The sequence below is a fragment of the Oncorhynchus mykiss genome, chromosome 3, assembly GCF_057628025.1.
Source record: "Oncorhynchus mykiss isolate SJ-2025 chromosome 3, ASM5762802v1, whole genome shotgun sequence".
Classification (NCBI taxonomy): Eukaryota; Metazoa; Chordata; class Actinopteri; order Salmoniformes; family Salmonidae; genus Oncorhynchus; species Oncorhynchus mykiss.
In genome coordinates, this window is record NC_143024.1 from 24,922,348 (window position 1) to 24,944,595 (window position 22,248).

Consider the following 22,248-nt stretch of genomic DNA (forward strand, 5'->3'; position numbering starts at 1 on the left):
TCTACACTAATAGTAAACACACACAGAGACCCAAAGAAATAAAACACACACAGAGATTGTGGGAGTGTGGTTGTTTTTTTTGTAGGTTTTCATTTGTTATAAATTCTACACAGTTCAATAAGAAGACACAAGAACACAGTACAGAGCTCACAACAGAACAGCGTACCACCAAATATACAGTATACCAGGAAGAGAAAAAAAACCTCACATTGTTCCATATGTATAACAAGACAAGAATCCTAATTCAAACCTTTCTCTCTTCTCTTAGAACCAGTGGACAAACCACAAAACATCACAAGTCACAACTCAGTAGTTCTGAAGTACAAGAATCACCCTTTTTTTAAAGAAAAGAAAACACTTTTTTTTATATCACTTTATATGTTTTTTTTGTTACAAATAAAACCAAGCGTTCCAAAGTTGAAGGTATGCACCTGTTGGTCTCCCCCTAACCTCACAGGAGTCAGAACAGTCATTAAGTTATAGAAATATAGATTTATTAAATCACTAGACATATAAACACCATTGGAAAAACCAAATGATTCCCAGAAAAAGCAATAGTGGTTATAGTGACCTGTTCACAAGGCTATTTTTTTCCAGTGTATACCAATGATAGAGGACACTGCAACCAGCTATCATATATCTTTGTGCTGCCAATATGGGTAATATCAAAAAGCGTGTGAGGCAGGGAGAGACATAAACCACATGCGTACCAAAACATTGGAACACCCCCACTAGGACACTCAATAACTCTTCAACTTATTTTGGTAAAAAAAATTAACATCACGTACGCCCTCTCGCCTCCCACCTTTACCCCCACACTGTACCCCCTCTCCCCTCCCACCTCACCCCCCAGACTCTACCCGCTCCCACCTCCCCTGTTTACCCTCCCTCTCTCCCTCATCAAGCTGTAACTAACCTGTGTCTGTGACGTTCGCAGGTGAATCTGTGCTCACTGTGTTGCTAACCCATCCGGCCTGCAAAGCCAATCTGTACTGTAGGAAATGGTAGTGCAGCTGGCAGAGATTTCAGATTGTCAACTGAGGACAAAAACGTTCCCCATTTTGCCAGATTACTCCAATTTTCCAAAGCTAGGGGATGATAATTGGGTGAGCTGAGCGTAACAGGGAGTGTTGTGTTTCTGAAAATGGCTTTGCTCAGAGAAGGACAGTAGGCTATGAAATACAATGAGAGCTGTAGCAGGGTCAGGACTCTAACAACACAGTAAACACACAGATTCATTCAGATTCACCTCACATATACAGTAAGCCTCCATTTGATTGACAGGTTATACAGTATTCCGTTTGCAGAGACAGAGCAACAAAAAGAAGAGAACAAATGACCTGATACATAATATACATTTCGGCTAACATTTTGAAACTCATTTGTACACCCAATAGCTTGTCGTTTTTGTTGCTTTTTGGTTTGAGAAAAATAAAACATTTACACAGGAAAGGATCAGGAAGTTAGACATTGTCTCGGCAGTTGCTAAGGTAACGGCTGAAAGGAATTTGAATAAATGAATAGACATAATAACAATTTGAAATGAAAAACTAAACAATGAATTGATACACAGGCTTCTATTTCATGTCATCCTGTAAAGAGAGGACTCTGACCAGGACCAAAGCAAACAGGGAGATAGGGGTAAGTTCCTCCTTAGAACAGTCTAGAATTATATACAGTACTATAGGCTATTATCAGAAGGCCGGAGTGGATTTAGGCTGGAATGACTTTTGACTTGTATAAGTGGGCCTGGCTTGCCCTGGTCGACCGAAAAGTTTTGTTACAAAGTACATCTGAAGTATTGTGCCTAATATGCTGCTGGTCTTTGTATTGGGCATAGAATATGGTCCTTAAGTTTTACGTAACTGTAGGCACGATCTCTATGTTACGGGATAGAATTCAGAGTGACACAATAATCAGCGTAGGGATGAATACATTAGCATGACAGTTTGTGTTTTTCCCATGTCCACCAGAATGGGCTAGATGCAGACTCCACACAGAACAGACACATCCAGTTCTACAGTGACTGAACGAAGAACAACCCACAGCTCAGATACACAAAGCAATACAGCACACACTCACAAACACACACACACACGAACGCACACACACTCCTGCAACAAACAGTGACTTAATGGCATTTTGTGTTTGGATTGGGGTAGAGAAGGGTAGAGTCACATTGGACACATGTTTACTGTACAGCTCTATTCTGCATGGGAGTCAACCAAGAGTTGTGATTGGTGGACAGGGATTATGCTCTGATAATGTCATGATGAAGTCAGTTGATTTAGTTGTATTAGGTCTCATGTTTAAATACCCCCCCGTCCCCGTCCCCCCCACGGTTACCCCCATCCCTACAAAAACACCATCCCATTCCACCGTATTTTCTTCCTCAGTCCGATTGCTCCCTCTATCAAAAATAAAACAAGCCCTGCTGTCGTTTTTCATCCATCCCTTCATCCCTCTCTTTCTGTCTTCTTGTGTCATATTCTCCTCTGTTCCTCACTGTGGAAGACAACACAAAGCACCAGTAAATCCTGTGAGTCAATACAACATCATGTGATATTATACAAGTCAGGAATCATCAACTAGATTCAACCGCGGGCCGATTTTATATTGAGCGGATGGTCGGGGGGGCAAAACGTAATTACAAATCATTTGAAGACTGCATATTGAAGAAGCCCAAACAGATATAATGTTTGACTAAAACATAATAATTTCAAACCATTTGTATACAATCACGTGTCTCTCTATTATGCGTGGGAATACTTGGGAACAGATGTCTTTTTAAGAAATCACTTGGAGCTGATTTCCTGTTGTTTTTCCAGTCTTTTATTGTCCCCCGCAAAAATAAAATATATATACAGTACCAGTCAGAAGTCTGGACACACCTACTCAATCCAGGGTTTTTCTTTATTTTTAGTATTTTCTACATTGTAGAATAACAGTGAAGACGTCAAATCTATGAAATAACACTTATGGAATCATGTAGTAACTAAAAAAGTGTTAAACAAATCGAAATGTAATTTTCCTTCATGTCTTAAAGTAATAATGGACTGTTGTTTCTCTTTGCTTATTTGAGCTGTTCTTGCCATAATATGGACTTGGTATTTTACCAAATAGGGCTATCTTCTATATACCACCCCAACTTTATCACAACACAACTAATTGGCTCAAATGCATTAAGAAGGAAAGAAATTCCAAAATGTACTTTTAACAAGGCACACCTGTTAATTGAAAGTCATTCCAGGTGACCACCTCATGAAGTTGGTTGAGAGAATGTCAAGAGTGTGCAAAGCTGTCATCAAGGCAAAGGGTGGCTACTTTGAAGAATCTAAAATATATTTTGATTTGTTTATCACTTTTTTGGTTACTACATGATTCCATATTTGTTATTTCATAGTTTTGATGTCTTCACTATTATTCTCAAATGTAGAAAATAGTAGAAATAAAGAAAAACCCTTGAATGAGTAGGTGTGTCCAAACTTTTGACTGGTACTGTATATATATATATATATATATATATATATATATATATATATATATATATATATATTATTTTTTTGCTCAGAAACCACCTGCCAGTTGGGGAACCCTGATATAAGTCATTAAGCAGTTCATTTTTATACTGGTTATTCCTATGAAAAACGGTTGTCTATAACTGAGGTCATATTCATGATGACACTGTAGCTGTAATGATTCCAGCCAAACCCAGATGCTATTCTAGGCCAATGCTTTGGTTTCCTGATCTCCTCTCCTCGTGAATAGCTATTAGGTGATTGATTACTCATGAAACTAAAACAAAACAAAAATTGCACAACATTTAATCCATAGAAGGTTCATTTGGAGGAATGATTGTTGACATATATTTGACATTTGTATCTGAAAGCATTTTGGCCTTACCAAGGCCTCTTTTAAGACTCCATAATGTTTCATTTGTAGGTGTAAAAAGCTCAAGTTGGTGTCATATAAAGCTTTACCGCATGCTCTGTATTACAAAGAGCAATTTTTTTTTCATAACACATTTCTTACAAAAATGTATGAATATTGAAAAATACAAACATGACTATGGAAAATATATATATATTTTTTAAAGATTTGGTACATTGTTCAAATTGAACATAATAGAATCTACAGCATATTAAAGTTCTAGAGTGGGATCTCTGTTACTTTTAGAGTTGGGATATTTGTATATTTCAATATCCATGTTCATATTTTTGTATATAAATAAATGAATGTAAGAAAATTGCTATTGAAATAAGAATACTACTCATATTACAGAACAAGGGGTAAAGCTTTAATGACACTGTTCGATTCTGGGTTAAACTTGGAACATTGTTGCACTCAGAAGTATAGTATATGAGGGGTGAAAGAGAATGTTTTTTACATCAGAAGTTAATGGTTATCTGTAGGAGCCAGTGTGGAAGGGAGGAAGTCACATGATTGCTGTAGAGGAAACGGATGGACATCTGTGGATTAGGCGAATGAGGGGTTGAGGTCAGGTCAGATCCCTTGAAGAGCGAAGTTATGGTTTATTACCCTATTACCCTCTTCCTATCAAACCATAAAATATGTAAGGATTGGAGAGAAGGAGGAGTGTCTAAATTGGAGTATATATACTTGTGATGGTGAAAACATGTGATGTCTGAATGCAGCTCTATCAACCCTTCGGGAAGAATTAAACTTGTTTAAGCTTATCTAGTGTCCGTTGAGTTATTTACTCTGAGAATTAAAACCTAACCGTTGGCATTGTCGGCAGGATTCACCACGATTTGTAGTCAAACCAAAGAGTACAGATCAGTGGAGCAGGAGCTGGCAACAAATAAGGTAGGCACAGTTCCTACACCTGTTTCCACTCATTTTGACATCTTGGAGAGATGAGAATCGTAGGCTGAACAATTATGGGATACGGACCTGGAGAGCATGAGTTTAATTCGGTAGGCCCATTGTGTAACTAACTACTGGTCGTAGCTTTGTGGTATATGCTAGTACCATAAAGTTTAGGGTAAGTCTCATAAGTCCCGAGCAGGATAGTACCAGGGGAGGGTAAAATTTCAAGATAAAGTCCCGAGCAGAATCAAATCAAATCAAAGTTTATTTGTCACGTGCGCCGAATACAACAGGTACCTTACAGTGAAATGCTTACTTACAGGCTCTAACCAATAGTGCAAAAAAGGTATTAGGTGAACAATAGGTAAGTAAAGAAATAAAACAACAGTAAAAAGACAGGCTATATACAGTATCGAGGCTATAAAAGTAGCGAGGCTACATACATACCGGTTAGTCAGGCTGATTGAGGTAGTGTGTACATGTAGATATGGTTAACGTGACTAATGCGTCTGGCCCCGCAGCCTTGTGTATGTTGACCTGTTTAAAAGTCTTACTCACATCGGCTACAGAGTGTGTGATCACACAGTCGTCCAGAACAGCTGATGCTCTCATGCATACCTCAATGTTGCTTGCCTCGAAGCGAGCATAGAAGTGATTTAGCTCGCCTGGTAGGCTCGTGTCACTGGGAAGCTCGCGGCTGTGCTTCCCTTTGTAGTCTGTAATAGTTTGCAAGCCCTGCCAGGATAGATCTGTTGAGTGTAAATCTGATAATGTCCTGAGCAGAATAGATCTGTGGAGGGTAAAATCTCATAGAGAGAGGGGAAGTCCTGAACAGGGTAGTCCTGTGGAGGGTAAAACCCTAGTGTAATAGGTATATTGGCCAGACCTGTAAGAAGCGTGGAAGCCCAGTCTTAGTGGCTGTGAGAGTGCAGGGTGTGAGTGTGTGTTTGAAAGAGAGGTTCGTTTTATGCCCTGTTGGGGTGGTGAACCATGACAGATTATGCAGAAATAGGAAGACAAGTGTGAATCATCTTGGTAATGTGGGTTATCAACAACAGTGAGGCAATACTATTTGAGGCAATATTGGAATAGGACATTAAGTCATCCGTATTCTCCAGTAATACATTTGCAGACGCTATAGTATAGGTTCTAATACAAGGTATTAATTGCCGTGACCAATTAATTATAATCTAAAATACCCAAGACACAGTTAGGAGAGGTTTGGGAATAATAACTATTCCTATAGAGATAAACGGCCCCATTCCTCCCTGTAATATGGAGCTAGAAGATTTTAATAAAGCCATGGAGGTGCTGAAAGAAGCGCACGAGCATTCTACCAATTCGGCTTGAATATAGGAAACATTTTGCAAACTGGATAAAATTGGGCAACATTATTACTCTGCTGACGGAGAATTCAAATCAAATAAAGAATTCAGGGAAGCAATTATGACTTGGCAAAAAGACAAAACCAGAATCAAAAGCTTAATATACCAGCGTCTTGATGTCAGCATTCTATCAACAAAAAATACAAACCGATAAACCCGGAATTAGTAGAAGTACTCAGCCACAGAAAGACTGGGTACGGGAGTGAATCGATAGAATTTGCACTTCTGCTTTGATGGCAGGTTCAAACCTGTGATCAAAAAGGTAATTGCGGGGGGAGTGGATGAAATAGAGCAGGATGTTTTGAGAATTGAATATAACTCCGCTCACTTCGCAGACATCCACAGGGTTAATAGGGCCACAGGGAAGTCACTAGCTATTGTTTCAATGGCCAAGGTAAATAAAAGAAAGGTAGCGAAAAAACATCAAAATGTAAGGAGAAAGCTCCCTGTTTTAGATGTGGGACTATCAGACTTTGGAAGATTGCGTGTAAGTAGGAATGGAACCTGCCACATTCGGAGGGAATGCCGCTATGCATTCGGAGGGAATGCCGCTATGCATTCGGAGGGAATTCCGCTATGCATTCGGAGAGAATGTCGCTATGCATTCGGAGGGAATGCCGCTATGCATTCGGAGAGAATGCCGCTATGCATTCGGAGAGAATGCCGCTATGCATTCGGAGGGAATTCCGCTATGCATTCAGAGAGAATGCCGCTATGCATTCGGAGGGAATGCCGCTATGCATTCGGAGAGAATGCCGCTATGCATTCGGAGAGAATGCCGCTATGCATTCGGAGGGAATGTCGCTATGCATTCGGAGAGAATGTCGCTATGCATTCGGAGGGAATGCCGCTATGCATTCGGAGAGAATGCCGCTATGCATTCGGAGGGAATGCCGCTACGCATTCGGAGGGAATGCCGCTATGCATTCGGAGGGAATGCCGCTATGCATTCGGAGAGAATGCCGCTATGCAAGTATTTGAATTTTTCAGTTTGATCGATAGTGGATCATAGAGATTACAGTTTCTATGTGAAGGAAGACGTATGAGATCACATCTTACCTAACTTTTTAGTAGAGGCCAGGGATCAAATTTCACTTATGATGATAAATTGGCAAAATCTGCCACAAGAAAACATATGTTGAAGAATCTAGGCAAAATGCCAGGGGAATGGATTCTAAAGGTAACACATTTAAATTATCTGGCCAAACGCTCCTTGCAAACTCAGAAAGCCTTGATTTTTTTTTTGGACCTTATGAGACATTTTATGTCGTCTTATTCTGAAATAGATTTCTAGAATGGACAAAAGGGTGGAGGGGTCACAAGGAATTAGCAACGGGGTTACTAAACCTAAAATGAACTTTTCATTTTATTTGGTTAGTTCCTGAACATTGTGGTGCGGTTGTTATGGAGAATAGTACATGCTAAATAAAATATACATAAACGTTGGTGGACTGAAACAAACATTTAATGATTGGAGTAAGGACAGGAAATTTACAATTATCATGTTTGGTTTATAATTCATACTTTTGGATTGCTGATTAAAATGTAGCATAGTGAATGTTAACAAAATGTTCACTTTCTTTTCCAAAAGAGGGGGTTTCATTATCTCTCTTAGAAATGTCCCCGGAGATTGTGGTAGTGGGGATAGCAGTTAGTGATATTTGGCAGTTTTAAGTATAAAAGTATCTGGATTAGGCCATAAACAGAGTTCCAGATAATAAGTGAGGCCTGTTCATGTGTGTTTTTGACCTACGGTTCATCACACGCACACACAATTTACTGGTGACGAATATGCTTTAGTGGTATCGATACCGTGGGATTTATTTTGGATGGGGTCTTTTCACTTCAGTTTTAAATTGGGTATGCAGAAGGATGGAAATGTTTGGAAGGTTTTGAAATGGTTTCGGAAGGACAGGGAAAGAAAAGGGAGAGGAAATATTTTAATGGTGTCGAATGCCCTGCATCCTGACTTTTTGGTGAGACCTGATCAATCTCACTAGAAATGATAGACACTTGGGATTTAATTATAAAATGAATGAGAAATACCCGTTTCTACTCTATTTTACCATGAGATAAGTTTATTGGTTATTTGAATGTGTTTATTTTTTATTTAACATGTTGTTTTTGAAACACGCTGTGAATCATGGGTTCGAAGGGAAAATGGCCAGTTCTCTGGGGTCCTAGTCTTTGAGTAAATATACAAATGTTAAATAGAGATGACAGTTACAGTTACTACACAGTTACTACACACTGCAAACAATTTAGACTAAGGATGCATTGAGATACTGATCTTTCATTACCAGGCCACTTGTGACAGGAAGATAGGGACAAAGGGGGGCTGTAATGAGAAGAGTTATTACCGGCGATAAAAGGTTCCGTTTATAAATGTACATTCTAACAGGGATGATGTGTGCTAAGTTAAGAAGCTGGAATTCAACTACTAGACTCAAAGTAAGCACTAAGGACTGTCATTCTGAATTTGGGTTGGATAATTTATAAAATGTAGTTATGATTCGGGAGACTGATGGGAGTACCGGGGGCTGTTATTCAAATGGCACAAATTAGTGATCTTGCCATAAGGGGGAGTCTATGTTGTCAGGAAATGACCAATGCGTTGCAGTGTGTATATCCTCAGAAGAAAGCAGCACATGAGAAGCAGGAGATAACCAAGGGCACGGGCTGAATTCTGGAGATTGAGTGTACATCAAGATACACCAGGCAGGGGGTGTTGGGACAGTGTTGGTCTGGTCTATGCACAGTACTCCTTACAGCACATGTAGCGGTAAAGATCGTCATGTCTCTCCTCGGTGGGTTCACAGATCTCACAGGAAGTGAGGTCCAACTGCATAATGGGTGAACTTGAAGACGCCATGACAGAGGAAGCGGAGCTAGAAAGAGACTAGATTCCACTGTACACATGTAGATGGGTTGGGTCTAGGAGCTACTTTAACATCATAGTTGGGTTGGGTTAGCTGCTTTATTGGTTAATGCATTATATGAAAGAGGATAGATGTTGGGGTAATTGTACACTAAACAACATTTTGAGGGCACTGATGTGAAAGCATATACAGTGCTGAGTTACCTTAAGAGGATGGAACCTTTATTAGGGATACGCACTTGCCTATCAGGTGGCAATGGAGGAGATGGGGAACAAAGTGAAAATGACATGGCTTGGGAACACCTCTCAGAACCTAGGGCCGGGAAAGGTGAAGACTGGGCGAAAGCATGAGGAGGCTTTTTAGGGCTTTCAATTTTGTGGAATCCAGCAGAAACGTATCCTGGAGGCATAGAGTCAGGTGAAGAGAGAGTGGGAATTATCATGGTCTCAGACTTTTGTAGTCATGCATATATAATTATGCATAGCTTAACACATTGTTAATACTGTTATGTTTCGTGTGGCTTTTTGTTGCTTTCCAAGTCTTATGCTATAACTCTCTTAGGAACCAGAAGGAGAAAGTGGAGAAACTAAAAGCAACTCAGCTGGAAAGGAGGAAGCCAACTGCTTCAGCTGGAATGTCATTCTGTTGAGTGATGAGAGATGGAAATAGGATTGTGTATGGTGTGTTCATAGAACAGAGGCCATAAGTCTCTGAGTTTGTAAACCTCACGGTGAATGTTTTGTTAGCGTTGTTCGTTCATTTATAATCATGTTTTATTTTTTTGTTCATGTTTTGTTATCATTGTCCATTTATAAGTAATTTCCAAGTTTGTGTAAATTGAACATTAGGAACCTATTGTTCCAAAGAGGGGACTGTTCGATTCTGGGTTAAACTTGGAACATTGTTGTGCTCAGAAGTATAGTATATGAGGGGTGAAAGAGACTGGTTTTTACATCAGAAGTTAATGGTTATCTGTAGGAGCCAGATGGTTTTGGAATGTGCTGAGTAGAGGGGAGGCAATCACATGATTGCTGTAGGGGAAACGGATGGACATCTGTGGATTAGGCGAATGAGGGGTTGAGGTCAGATCAGATCCCCTGAAGAGAGAAATTATGGTTTATTACCCTATTACCCTCTTCCTGTTGGACCATAACAGATGTAAGGATTGGAGAGAAGGAGGAGAGTCTAAATTGGAGAAAATATACTTGTGATGGTGGAAACATGAGATGTCTGAATCCAGCTGTATGGACCCTTTGTGAAGAATTAAACTTGGTTAAGCTTATCTATTGTCCGTTGAGTTATTTACTCTGAGAATTAGAACCTAACAACACCAACTTTTACTTTGTAGCACCTACAGATGAAACATCATGGAGTCTTAAAGGAGGCCTGGGTAAGGTCAAAATGTCACAAGCATTCCAACTTCAATTAATTATGTCTCAATTATGCAATAAGATACAAATGTCAAATACATGTCAGCAATCCTTCCTCCTAAGGACACTTCTATGGATGTAATTTTGTGAAAATGGTTTTGTTCTAGTTTAGAAGGGAATCACCCTATTCTGATGTAAGAACTGTGCATATAAACATTTAAACCAATCCCCCCTTCTCCTACCACTACCGTCCCACCAGTGACCCCTGCCCTCTGACCTGCTGTGCTGCTGGCTTGTTCAGGAGGCCAGCTTCTTCATTGGCCTTTTCTGTCTTCATCTCCACCACAATGTCATTATTCACATTCCCACTTTCCCTGCAGGAGAGACACACAGAAGAGGCAGAGAGAGAGAGGGATAGCATAGAGAGAGAGGGAGAGAGGTAGCATAGAGAGAGAGGGAGAGAGGGATAGGTTGATAGAAGGAGAGAACATGGACAGACAGAGAGAGAAAAGGAAGAGGGTTAGCAGAGGGAGAGAGATAGAGGGATAGGTTGATAGAAGGAGAGAACATGGACAGACAGAGAGAAAAAAGGAAGAGGGTTAGCAGAGGGAGAGGGAGAGAGAAACGGTAGAGGGTTAGCAGAGGGAGGTAAAGCACAGTAAAGATAACAGATAGTCTGTACTCCAATGATCACAATGCCTTTCTTTAGAAACAGTTTCAACACCCCTCCTCCCTCCCCTCCCCTCCTCTCCTCTCATCGACCCTAACCTCCCTCCCCTCCTCTGCTCTCCTCAGCTCTGGCTCCCTCCCCTCCTCTCCTCAGCTCTCCCTCCCTCCCCTTCTCTCCTCTCCTCAGCTCTCCCTCCCTCCCCTCCTCTCCTCTCCTCTCCTCCACCCTAACCTCCCTCCTGTTACTCACACTTCCTTATTGTCCTTCTTGCTGCAGGGCAGCTTGCCCTTCTTGTTGAGGAAGTAGAGGAGTGCCACCAGCAGCAGCAGCATTAGGACACACACCACCACGGCTATCACCACGCCACTGGAGCCACCCTGCTGCTTATCAGCTAGAGGCATGGAGAGATGGAGGGAGAGATGAAGGCATGGGGGGAGAGGTGGAGAAGGGAGAGGTTGGATGGAAAGTGAAGTTAGAGGGGATGGATGGGGTGAGGTGAGAGGAGAAAGAGGTGAGGAGGGGGTGGGAAGTGAGTAGGGATAAGGGGGAGAAGGGTTGAAGAGGGAGGGACAGCGATGGAGGCAGGAGAGGGGAGGAAGTGGCGGGGTAGGGGTGGGTAATGGAAGAGGTGAGAGGGAGGTGAGGGAGTAGAGTGGCGGAAATGGGATGGGTGGTGTTGGGAGGAGAACATTGGATGGGTGGAGGGGAGATGAGGAAAGGGGAGGGGGAGGTTTGTTCAGCTTTGAGATTGAGATGACAATAGTGTGGTGGGGCTAAGAGGGGGGCCTACACGCACACATACACACACACTCACTCACTCACTCACACGCACGCACGCGCACACACACACACACACACACACACACACACACACACACACACACACACACACGCGCACGCACACGCACACACGCGCACACACACACACAGACACACACACACACACACACATTTTCACAAACAGACCTTTTCTCTCTCTGTATCGCATACACACAATGTAACACACATACACACAGAGGTATTTGTACAGACCTGTTTTAAGCACATGGTTCCCTTTGAGCAGCATTTTGAAAGAAAGGCAGTTCCTCAGACCCACTGCATAGCAAAGCAACAACACACACCGCACCACTATGTGCACCCACTAACAACCAACAACACACATACTAGTGTACAAACACAACCACCACAACACATACTCTAGTTACAACTACTCACAAGCCCACAGCAACTGAAAAGCACAGCACAGGGAGGAAAAAGAGTGAAAGAGAAGAACGCAGTGGGAAAAAGAAGTGACAAAGACACGCTGAGGACAGAAAAGAAGAGAGTGGAAGAGGATAGAATAGAATATCATCCTTTATTACCCCCCCAGGGGAGGGAAAAGTCGCAGCATCCACAGAATATAGGACAGACATCATACAAAGATGTATAGGACAGACATCATACAAAGATGACAAACTAAACACAATATACAATATCCACAGTGTTCAGTAGTAATAGAGAAATATACAATGTACAGTACAGTAGAGTGCTTGGAGGAAGGGTGAAGTACTACAGGCTATTTACAACACAGAGTCCTGACAGCAGGGAGGAAAGGAGGAGGAAGAAGACGGATAAGTGTCTACCTCTGCCTGTATCATTGGCTGCATTGGGATCGACGGCTGCAGGGAGAAGAGAGGAACCGGGTTAGACTACAGTTTACTGTTACACTACAATGGAGGAGAGGGACAGAGAACGAAAAAGAAAGTGAGAGAGAGAGAGAGAGAGAGAGAGAGAGAGAGAGAGAGAGAGAGAGAGAGAGAGAGAGAGAGAGAAAGAGAAAGAGAGAGAGAAAGAGAAAGAGAGAGAGAAAGAGAGAGAGAGAGAAAGAGAGAGAGAGAGAGAGAGAGAGAGAGAGAGAGAGAGAGAGAGAGAAAGAGAAAGAGAAAGAGAAAGAGAGAGAGAAAGAGAGAGAGAAAGAGAGAGAGAAAGAGAAAGAGAAAGAGAGAGAGAGAGAGAGAGAGAGAGAGAGAGAGAGAGAGAGAGAGAGAGAGCGATAAGAACGTTAAGAGAAGTGGAGGGCCGAACTGACCTTGTTTGGTGGTGACTTTGAAGACCTGGGAGGCTGCGCCGTGGTCGTTACTGGCCTCGCAGGTGACCCCGTCCATCAGGACCGCAGCACTGGCCTCCAGCATGACCATACTGACCACCTTGTTACCCTTCACCGACACTGACTGGGAGAGGAGGGGCGAGAGGGGGAGGGGGTGAGAAAGATGGGTTAAGAGATGACAATTAATTAGAAGAGTTGTTCTAAGGGCTCATAACATAACTTCACAAAGATTTGTCAACAATGCACACATGCGCGCACACACACACACACACAAACTCACTTCCTTTCCTGAGGGTGTCCAGGTGAACTGTGGGGCAGGGTGTCCGTGAGCAGAGCAGGACAGAGTCACCATGTCTCCCTCCTTCTCCACCATTCCATCAACAGCTGCGTCAATCTCAGGTTTACCTAGAGAGAGGGAGGGAGAGAGGAGAGAGAGAGAGGGGGAGGGAGAGAGGTAGAGAGGGGTGATGGAGGAGGGTAGGGAGGTGCAGAGAGATATAGATAGGAAAGAAAGTGGGAGAGAGAATGTCAGGAAATAAAATTATCATTCAAATCCACCACAGGAAGAGATATACTGTACCATCACAACTTCCTTTACTCCATCTGAGTCTTATGATATACTGTACCATCACCACTTCCTTTACTCCATCTGAGTCTTATGATATACTGTACCATCACCACTTCCTTTACTCCATCTGAGTCTTATGATATACTGTACCATCACCACTTCCTTTACTCCATCTGAGTCTTATGATATACTGTACCATCACCACTTCCTTTACTCCATCTGAGTCTTATGATCTATTTATACATTAACAAGCCCTGTAGTCCTATCTGAAAAATCTCAGAACCACCACAGGGTCACTAACACATGGTTGTGTGTGTGTGTGTGTGTGTGTGTGTGTGTGTGTGTGTGTGTGTGTGTGTGTGTGTGTGTGTGTGTGTGGGTGTGTGTGTGTGTGTGTGTGTGTGTGTGTGTGTGTGTGTGTGTGTGTGTGTGTGTGTGTGTGTGTGTGTGTGTGTGTGCTTCTGTGTACCTGAGACGGTGAGATTGACGCTGGCCTTGGCGGTGAGCCCAAGCACAGAGGGCACTGCACCCACACAGGAGTACTCGCCAGCTTCAGCGAATGTCACCGACTTCAGAGACAAGACACCAGTCTGGGACAGCACCGTGGAGCCCTGTTGAACACACACAGATATGAGGTTAGCGGACAGTTGGACACACACACACTCAAATTATTTATCTCTTGTTCTTCCATGCCCTCTCCGGTTTCTCACAAAAACTCAGTCCTGCTCAGTACAGCCACATTCCTTACCCAGTAACAAGTTCACAACAGGGAGAGGTGGACTGGTAGTAACACAGGGAGAGGTGGACTGGTAGTAACACAGGGAGAGGTGGACTGGTAGTAACACAGGGAGGAAGCAGGGAGAGGTGGACTGGTAGTACAACATACAGGAACTCAAGTCCTTCTGTTCACCTGATTTAGAATTCCTCACAATCAAATGTCGACCGCATTATCTACCAAGGGAATTCTCTTCGATTATAATCACAGCCGTATATATTCCCCCCCAAGCAGACACATCGATGGCTCTGAACGAACTATATTTGACTCTTTGCAAACTGGAATCCATATATCCGGAGGCTGCATTCATTGTAGCTGGGGATTTTAACAAGGCTAATCTGAAAACAAGACTCCCTAAATTGTATCAGCATATCGATTGTGCAACCAGGGCTGGAAAAACCTTGGATCATTGCTATTCTAACTTCCGCAACGCATATAAGGCCCTGCCCCGCTCTCCTTTCGGAAAAGCTGACCACGACTCCATTTTGTTGATCCCTGCCTACAGACAGAAACTAAAACAAGAAGCTCCCGCACTGAGGTCTGTTCAACGCTGGTCCGACCAATCTGATTCCACACTCCAAGACTGCTTCCATCACGTGGACTGGGATATGTTTCTTATTGCGTCAGACAACAACATTGACGAATACGCTGATTCGGTGAGCGCGTTCATTAGAACGTGCGTTGAAGATGTCGTTCTCATAGCAACGATTAAAACATTCCCAAACCAGAAACCGTGGATTGATGGCAGCATTCGCGTGAAACTGAAAGCGCGAACCACTGCTTTTAATCAGGGCAAGGTGACCGCAAACATGACCGAATACAAACAGTGTAACTATTCCCTCCGCAAGGCAATCAAACAAGCTAAGCGTCAGTATAGAGACAAAGTAGAATCTCAATTCAACGGCTCAGACACAAGAGGTAGGTGGCAGGGTCTACAGTCAATCACGGATTACAAAAAGAAAACCAGCCCCATCACGGACCAGGATGTCTTGCTCCCAGGCAGACTAAATAACTTTTTTGCCCGCTTTGAGGACAATACAGTGCCACTGACACGGCCCGCAACTAAAACATGCGGACTCTCCTTCACTGCAGCCGACGTGAGGAAAACATTTAAACGTGTCAACCCTCGCAAGGCTGCAGGCCCAGACGGCATCCCCAGCCGCGCCCTCAGCGCATGCGCAGACCAGCTGGCTGGTGTGTTTACGGACATATTCAATCAATCCCTATCCCAGTCTGTTGTTCCCACATGCTTCAAGAGGGCCACCATTGTTCCTGTTCCCAAGAAAGCTAAGGTAACTGAGCTAAACGACTACCACCCCATAGCACTCACTTCCGTCATCATGAAGTGCTTTGAGAGACTAGTCAAGGACCATATCACCTCCACCCTACATGACACCCTAGACCCACTCCAATTTGCTTACCGCCCAAATAGGTCCACAGACGATGCAATCTCAACCACACTGCACACTGCCCTAACCCATCTGGACAAGAGGAATACCTATGTGAGATTGCTGTTCATCGACTACAGCTCGGCATTTAACACCATAGTGCCCTCCAAGCTCGTCATCAAGCTCGAGACCCTGGGTCTCGACCCCGCCCTGTGCAACTGGGTACTGGACTTCCTGACGGGCCCCCCCAGGTGGTGAGGGTAGGCAACAACATCTCCACCCCGCTGATCCTCAACACTGGGGCCCCACAAGGGTGCATTCTGAGCCCTCTCCTGTACACCCTGTTCACCCACGACTGCTTGGCCACGCACGCCTCCAACTCAATCATCAAGTTTGCGGACGACACAACAGTGGTAGGCTTGATTACCAACAACGACGAGACGGCCTACAGGGAGGAGGTGAGGGCCCTCGGAGTGTGGTGTCAGGAAAATAACCTCACACTCAACGTCAACAAAACTAAGGAGATGATTGTGGACTTCAGGAAACAGCAGAGGGAACACCCCCCTATCCACATCGATGGAAAAGTAGTGGAGAGGGTAGTAAGTTTTAAGTTCCTCGGCGTACACATCACAGACAAACTGAATTGGTCCACCCACACAGACAGCATCGTGAAGAAGGCGCAGCAGCGCCTCTTCAACCTCAGGAGGCTGAAGAAATTCGGCTTGTCACCAAAAGCACTCACAAACTTCTACAGATGCACAATCAAGAGCATCCTGTCGGGCTGTATCACCGCCTGGTACGGCAAATGCTCCGCCCACAACCGTAAGGCTCTCCAGAGGGTAGTGAGGTCTGCACAACGCATCACCGGGGGCAAACTACCTGCCCTCCAGGACACCTACACCACCCGATGTCACAGGAAGGCCATAAAGATCATCAAGGACAACAACCACCCGAGCCACTGCCTGTTCACCCCGCTATCATCCAGAAGGCGAGGTCAGTACAGGTGCATCAAAGCTGGGACCGAGAGACTGAAAAACAGCTTCTATCTCAAGGCCATCAGACTGTTAAACAGCCCCCACTAACATTGAGTGGCTGCTGCCAACACATTGACTCAACTCCAGCCACTTTAATAATGGGAATTGATGGGAAATTATGTAAAATACAGTGCCTTGCGAAAGTATTCGGGCCCCTTGAACTTTGCGACCTTTTGCCACATTTCAGGCTTCAAACATAAAGATATAAAACTGTATTTTTTGTGAAGAATCAACAACAAGTGGGACACAATCATGAAGTGGAACGACATTTATTGGATATTTCAAACTTTTTTAACTAATCAAAAATTGAAAAATTGGGCGTGCAAAATTATTCAGCCCCCTTAAGTTAATACTTTGTAGCGCCACCTTTTGCTGCGATTACAGCTGTAAGTCGCTTGGGGTATGTCTCTATCAGTTTTGCACATCGAGAAACTGAATTTTTTCCCCATTCCTCGCAAAACAGCTCGAGCTCAGTGAGGTTGGATGGAGAGCATTTGTGAACAGCAGTTTTCAGTTCTTTCCACAGATTCTCGATTGGATTCAGGTCTGGACTTTGACTTGGCCATTCTAACACCTGGATGTTTATTTTTGAACCATTCCATTGTAGATTTTGCTTTATGTTTTGGATCATTGTCTTGTTGGAAGACAAATCTCCGTCCCAGTCTCATGTCTTTTGCAGACTCCATCAGGTTTTCTTCCAGAATGGTCCTGTATTTGGCTCCATCCATCTTCCCATCAATTTTAACCATCTTCCCTGTCCCTGCTGAAGAAAAGCAGGCCCAAACCATGATGCTGCCACCACCATGTTTGACAGTGGGGATGGTGTGTTCAGCTGTGTTGCTTTTACGCCAAACATAACATTTTGCATTGTTGCCAAAAAGTTCAATTTTGGTTTCATCTGACCAGAGCACCTTCTTCCACATGTTTGGTGTGTCTCCCAGGTGGCTTGTGGCAAACTTTAAACAACACTTTTTATGGATATCTTTAAGAAATGGCTTTCTTCTTGCCACTCTTCCATAAAGGCCAGATTTGTGCATTATACGACTGATTGTTGTCCTATGGACAGAGTCTCCCACCTCAACTGTAGATCTCTGCAGTTCATCCAGAGTGATCATGGGCCTCTTGGCTGCATCTCTGATCAGTCTTCTCCTTGTATGAGCTGAAAGTTTAGAGGGACGGCCAGGTCTTGGTAGATTTGCAGTGGTCTGATACTCCTTCCATTTCAATATTATCGCTTGCACAGTGCTCCTTGGGATGTTTAAAGCTTGGGAAATCTTTTTGTATCCAAATCCGGCTTTAAACTTCTTCACAACAGTATCTCGGACCTGCCTGGTGTGTTCCTTGTTCTTCATGATGCTCTCTGCGCTTTTAACGGACCTCTGAGACTATCACAGTGCAGGTGCATTTATACGGAGACTTGATTACACACAGGTGGATTGTATTTATCATCATTAGTCATTTAGGTCAACATTGGATCATTCAGAGATCCTCACTGAACTTCTGGAGAGAGTTTGCTGCACTGAAAGTAAAGGGGCTGAATAATTTTGCACGCCCAATTTTTCAGTTTTTGATTTGTTAAAAAAGTTTGAAATATCCAATAAATGTCGTTCCACTTCATGATTGTGTCCCACTTGTTGTTGATTCTTCACAAAAAAATACAGTTTTATATCTTTATGTTTGAAGCCTGAAATGTGGCAAAAGGTCGCAAAGTTCAAGGGGGCCAAATACTTTCGCAAGGCACTGTATATCACTAGCCACTTTAAACAATGCTACCTAATATAATGTTTACATACCTTACATTATTCATCTCATATGTATACGTATATACTGTACTCTATATCATCTACTGCATCTTTATGTAATACATGTATCACTAGCCACTTTAACTATGCCACTTGGTTTACATACTCATCTCATATGTATATACTGCACTCAATACCATCTACTGTATCTTGCCTATGCCGCTCTGTACCATCACTCATTCATCTATCTTTATGTACATATTCTTTATCCCCTTACACTTGTGTCTATAAGGTAGTAGTTTTGGAATTGTTAGCTAGATTACTTGTTGGTTATTACTGCATTGTCGGAACTAGAAGCACAAGCATTTCGCTACACTCGCATTAACATCTGCTAACCATGTGTATGTGACGAATAAAATTTGATTTGATTTGATTTAAAGCAGGGAGAGGTGGACTGGTAGTAACACAGGGAGGGGGCAGGGAGAGGTGGACTGGTAGTAACACAGGGAGGAAGCAGGGAGAGGTGGACTGGTAGTAACACAGGGAGGAAGCAGGGAGAGGTGGACTGGTAGTAACACAGGGAGGAAGCAGGGAGAGGTGGACTGGTAGTAACACAGGGAGGAAGCAGGGAGAGGTGGACTGGTAGTAACACAGGGAGGAAGCAGGGAGAGGTGGACTGGTAGTAACACAGGGAGAGGTGGACTGGTAGTAACAGGGAGGAAGCAGGGAGAGGTGGACTGGTAGTAACACAGGGAGGAAGTAGGGAGAGGTGGACTGGTAGTAACACAGGGAGAGGTGGACTGGTAGTAACAGGGAGGAAGCAGGGAGAGGTGGACTGGTAGTAACACAGGGAGAGGTGGACTGGTAGTAACACAGGGAGGAAGCAGGGAGAGGTGGACTGGTAGTAACACAGGGAGGAAGCAGGGAGAGGTGGACTGGTAGTAACACAGGGAGGAAGCAGGGAGAGGTGGACTGGTAGTAACACAGGGAGGAAGCAGGGAGTGGTGGACTGGTAGTAACACAGGGAGGAAGCAGGGAGAGGTGGACTGGTAGTAACACAGGGAGGAAGCAGGGAGAGGTGGACTGGTAGTAACACAGGGAGGAAGCAGGGAGAGGTGGACTGGTAGTAACACAGGGAGGAAGCAGGGAGAGGTGGACTGGTAGTAACACAGGGAGGAAGCAGGGAGAGGTGGACTGGTAGTAACACAGGGAGGAAGCAGGGAGAGGTGGACTGGTAGTAACACAGGGAAGAAGCAGGGAGAGGTGGACTGGTAGTAACACAGGGAGGAAGCAGGGAGAGGTGGACTGGTAGTAACACAGGGAGGAAGCAGGGAGAGGTGGACTGGTAGTAACACAAGGAGGAAGCAGGGAGAGGTGGACTGGTAGTAACACAGGGAGGAAGCAGGGAGAGGTGGACTGGTAGTAACACAGGGAGGAAGCAGGGAGAGGTGGACTGGTAGTAACACAGGGAGGAAGCAGGGAGAGGTGGACTGGTAGTAACACAGGGAGGAAGCAGGGAGAGGTGGACTGGACTTGCCTTCTTCCACTGGACGGTGTGTGAGTCTGAGGCCTTGGTCTTACACTGCAGCTCCACCATGTCTCCAGTCATTGTCGACAATGGACCAGCAGGCCTCACACTCATTGGGTCAATGTCTGAGAGGCAGAGAAAAGAGGGATACAAAGAAAGAGGGGGAGGAGGGAGAGAAAGAGGGTGGTGAAGAGAGAGAGAATCCATTCAAATGGATTATGTTCTGGGATCAAAAGCGTACCACCTCAGGGGAGACCGAAGGATGGATGGATACTCACAGTGGACAGAGAGGGTGACTTCTCCATTAAGATCAGCATCCAGGTTATCAAAGTCGGTGGCCATACACTTGTACACCCCAGCATCCGAACGCTTGACAGACTTCAGAGTCAAAAGTCCCCCTGCAACTCCTTCCTTAATGTTTATCCCCTGAGCATGAGAGAGATTAAGAAAGAGGGAGCGAGTGGAGAGAGGGGGGATTGAAAGAGAGAGAGAGATTATTCAATGATTTAAGAGATGAACAGGTTGTACTATGGCAGTACTGTAGGGTTTGTGTATAGCTGCACTGTTGTATAGTCTGAAATGCAGTACATGTGTGCTGGTCCTTACATCCTTGGAGAAATCAAACTCAGGCTGAGGGTTTCCATCTGTCTCACACATCATCTTCACCTCGTCACCCTCTCTGATTGGCTCAGTGTTCGACAGGACAAAGGTCGCTGTCTCAGAGGGATCTGGATAAGAGCGAGGGAGCGAGAGGGGAAGGGATGGCGTGGGAGAGGAAGAGGGGGAGGGAGAGGGAAATAGAGGGAGAGGGGGAGGGAGGGAGAGGGAGATAGGGAGAGGGAGGGAGGGAGGGAGGGAGGGAGGGAGGGAGGGAGGGAGGGAGGGAGGGAGGGAGGGAGGGAGGGAGGGAGGGAGGGAGGGAGGGAGGGAGGGAGGGAGGGAGGGAGGGAGGGAGGGAGGGAGGGAGGGAGGGGGAGAGAGAGAGAGAGAGAGGCAGGGGGAGAGTTCAAAAGGGTGATGAATGACAGGCTGATCTCAGGACTGCAGTTTCTGACATAACATGATGAGAAGTGGATGATGGACAGAGAGCACAGAGAGAAAGAAAAGTGTAAGGCAGACAGACAGAGAGACAGAAAAAGAGAGAGTAGGAGGGAGTAAGAATGAGAGAGAGTGAGGAGACAGATACAGACAGACAGCCACTCACAGTTGAGGGTGAGGGAGAAGGTGTCAGAGTCGATCTGTTTGATCATGTCGTTGGGCATGCTGTACTCCACGGTGCAGTGGTACACGCTGTCCTTGTCAGCCTTCTGGGGCTGCATCATCAGGGTGCTGGTGATGGTGAACAGACCTGATGCTTCCTTTACCACTGACGGCACCATGTACACCTCTGGAGGGGGAGAGAGAGGTAGAACAGAAGGGGCTGACTGGAATGAGACAGAATTTATTCCCGGGGACTCTAATGACTCCAACCTAACTGTATATAAACTTCCCTCTGAAGTATACATACATTACAGTTGAAGTCGGAAGTTTACATGCACTTAGGTTGGAGTCATTAAAACTCGTTTTTCAACCACACCACACATTTCTTGTTAATTATAGTTTTGGCAAGTTGGTTATCTACTTTGTGCATGACACAAGTAATTGTTCCAAAAATTGTTTACAGATTCTTTCACTTATAATTCACTGTATCACGATTCCAGTGGGTCAGAAGTTTACATACACTAAGTCGACTCTGCCTTTAAACAGTTTGGAAAATTCCAGAAAATTATGTCATGGCTTTAGAAGCTTCTGATAGGCTAATTGACATAATTTGAGTCAATTGGAGGTGTACCTGTGGATGTATTTCAAGGCCTACCTTCAAACTCAGTGCCTCTTTGCTTGACATCATGGGAAAATCAAAAGAAATCAGCCAAGACCTCAGAAAAAAAATTGTAGACTTCCACAAGTCTGGTTCATTATTGGGAGAAATTTCCAAATGCCTGAAGGTACCACG

At 44.2% G+C, this 22,248-nt stretch overlaps 1 protein-coding gene across 2 annotated transcripts in view; it reads right to left on the bottom strand.

Annotated features, from left to right (window-relative positions):
* Positions 1-56: 56 nt before the first annotated feature.
* The window catches only part of LOC110510231 (basal cell adhesion molecule), a 106,917-nt gene continuing 84,725 nt past the window's right edge, over positions 57-22,248 (bottom strand). The window contains exons 6-17 of one of the 2 annotated variants that reach the window (XM_036975402.2): positions 21,460-21,642; positions 20,862-20,983; positions 20,534-20,681; positions 20,265-20,380; positions 14,258-14,399; positions 13,501-13,625; positions 13,203-13,344; positions 12,757-12,792; positions 12,167-12,187; positions 11,384-11,525; positions 10,742-10,838; positions 57-2,505 (exon numbers count right to left, since the gene is read on the bottom strand). In XM_036975402.2, the coding sequence (XP_036831297.2) occupies positions 2,503-2,505; positions 10,742-10,838; positions 11,384-11,525; positions 12,167-12,187; positions 12,757-12,792; positions 13,203-13,344; positions 13,501-13,625; positions 14,258-14,399; positions 20,265-20,380; positions 20,534-20,681; positions 20,862-20,983; positions 21,460-21,642 (1,277 nt within the window). In that variant the 3' untranslated portion in view covers positions 57-2,502. The remainder of the gene's footprint in view (positions 2,506-10,741; positions 10,839-11,383; positions 11,526-12,166; positions 12,188-12,756; positions 12,793-13,202; positions 13,345-13,500; positions 13,626-14,257; positions 14,400-20,264; positions 20,381-20,533; positions 20,682-20,861; positions 20,984-21,459; positions 21,643-22,248) is intronic. The other variant, XM_036975403.2, reaches the window with a different exon arrangement.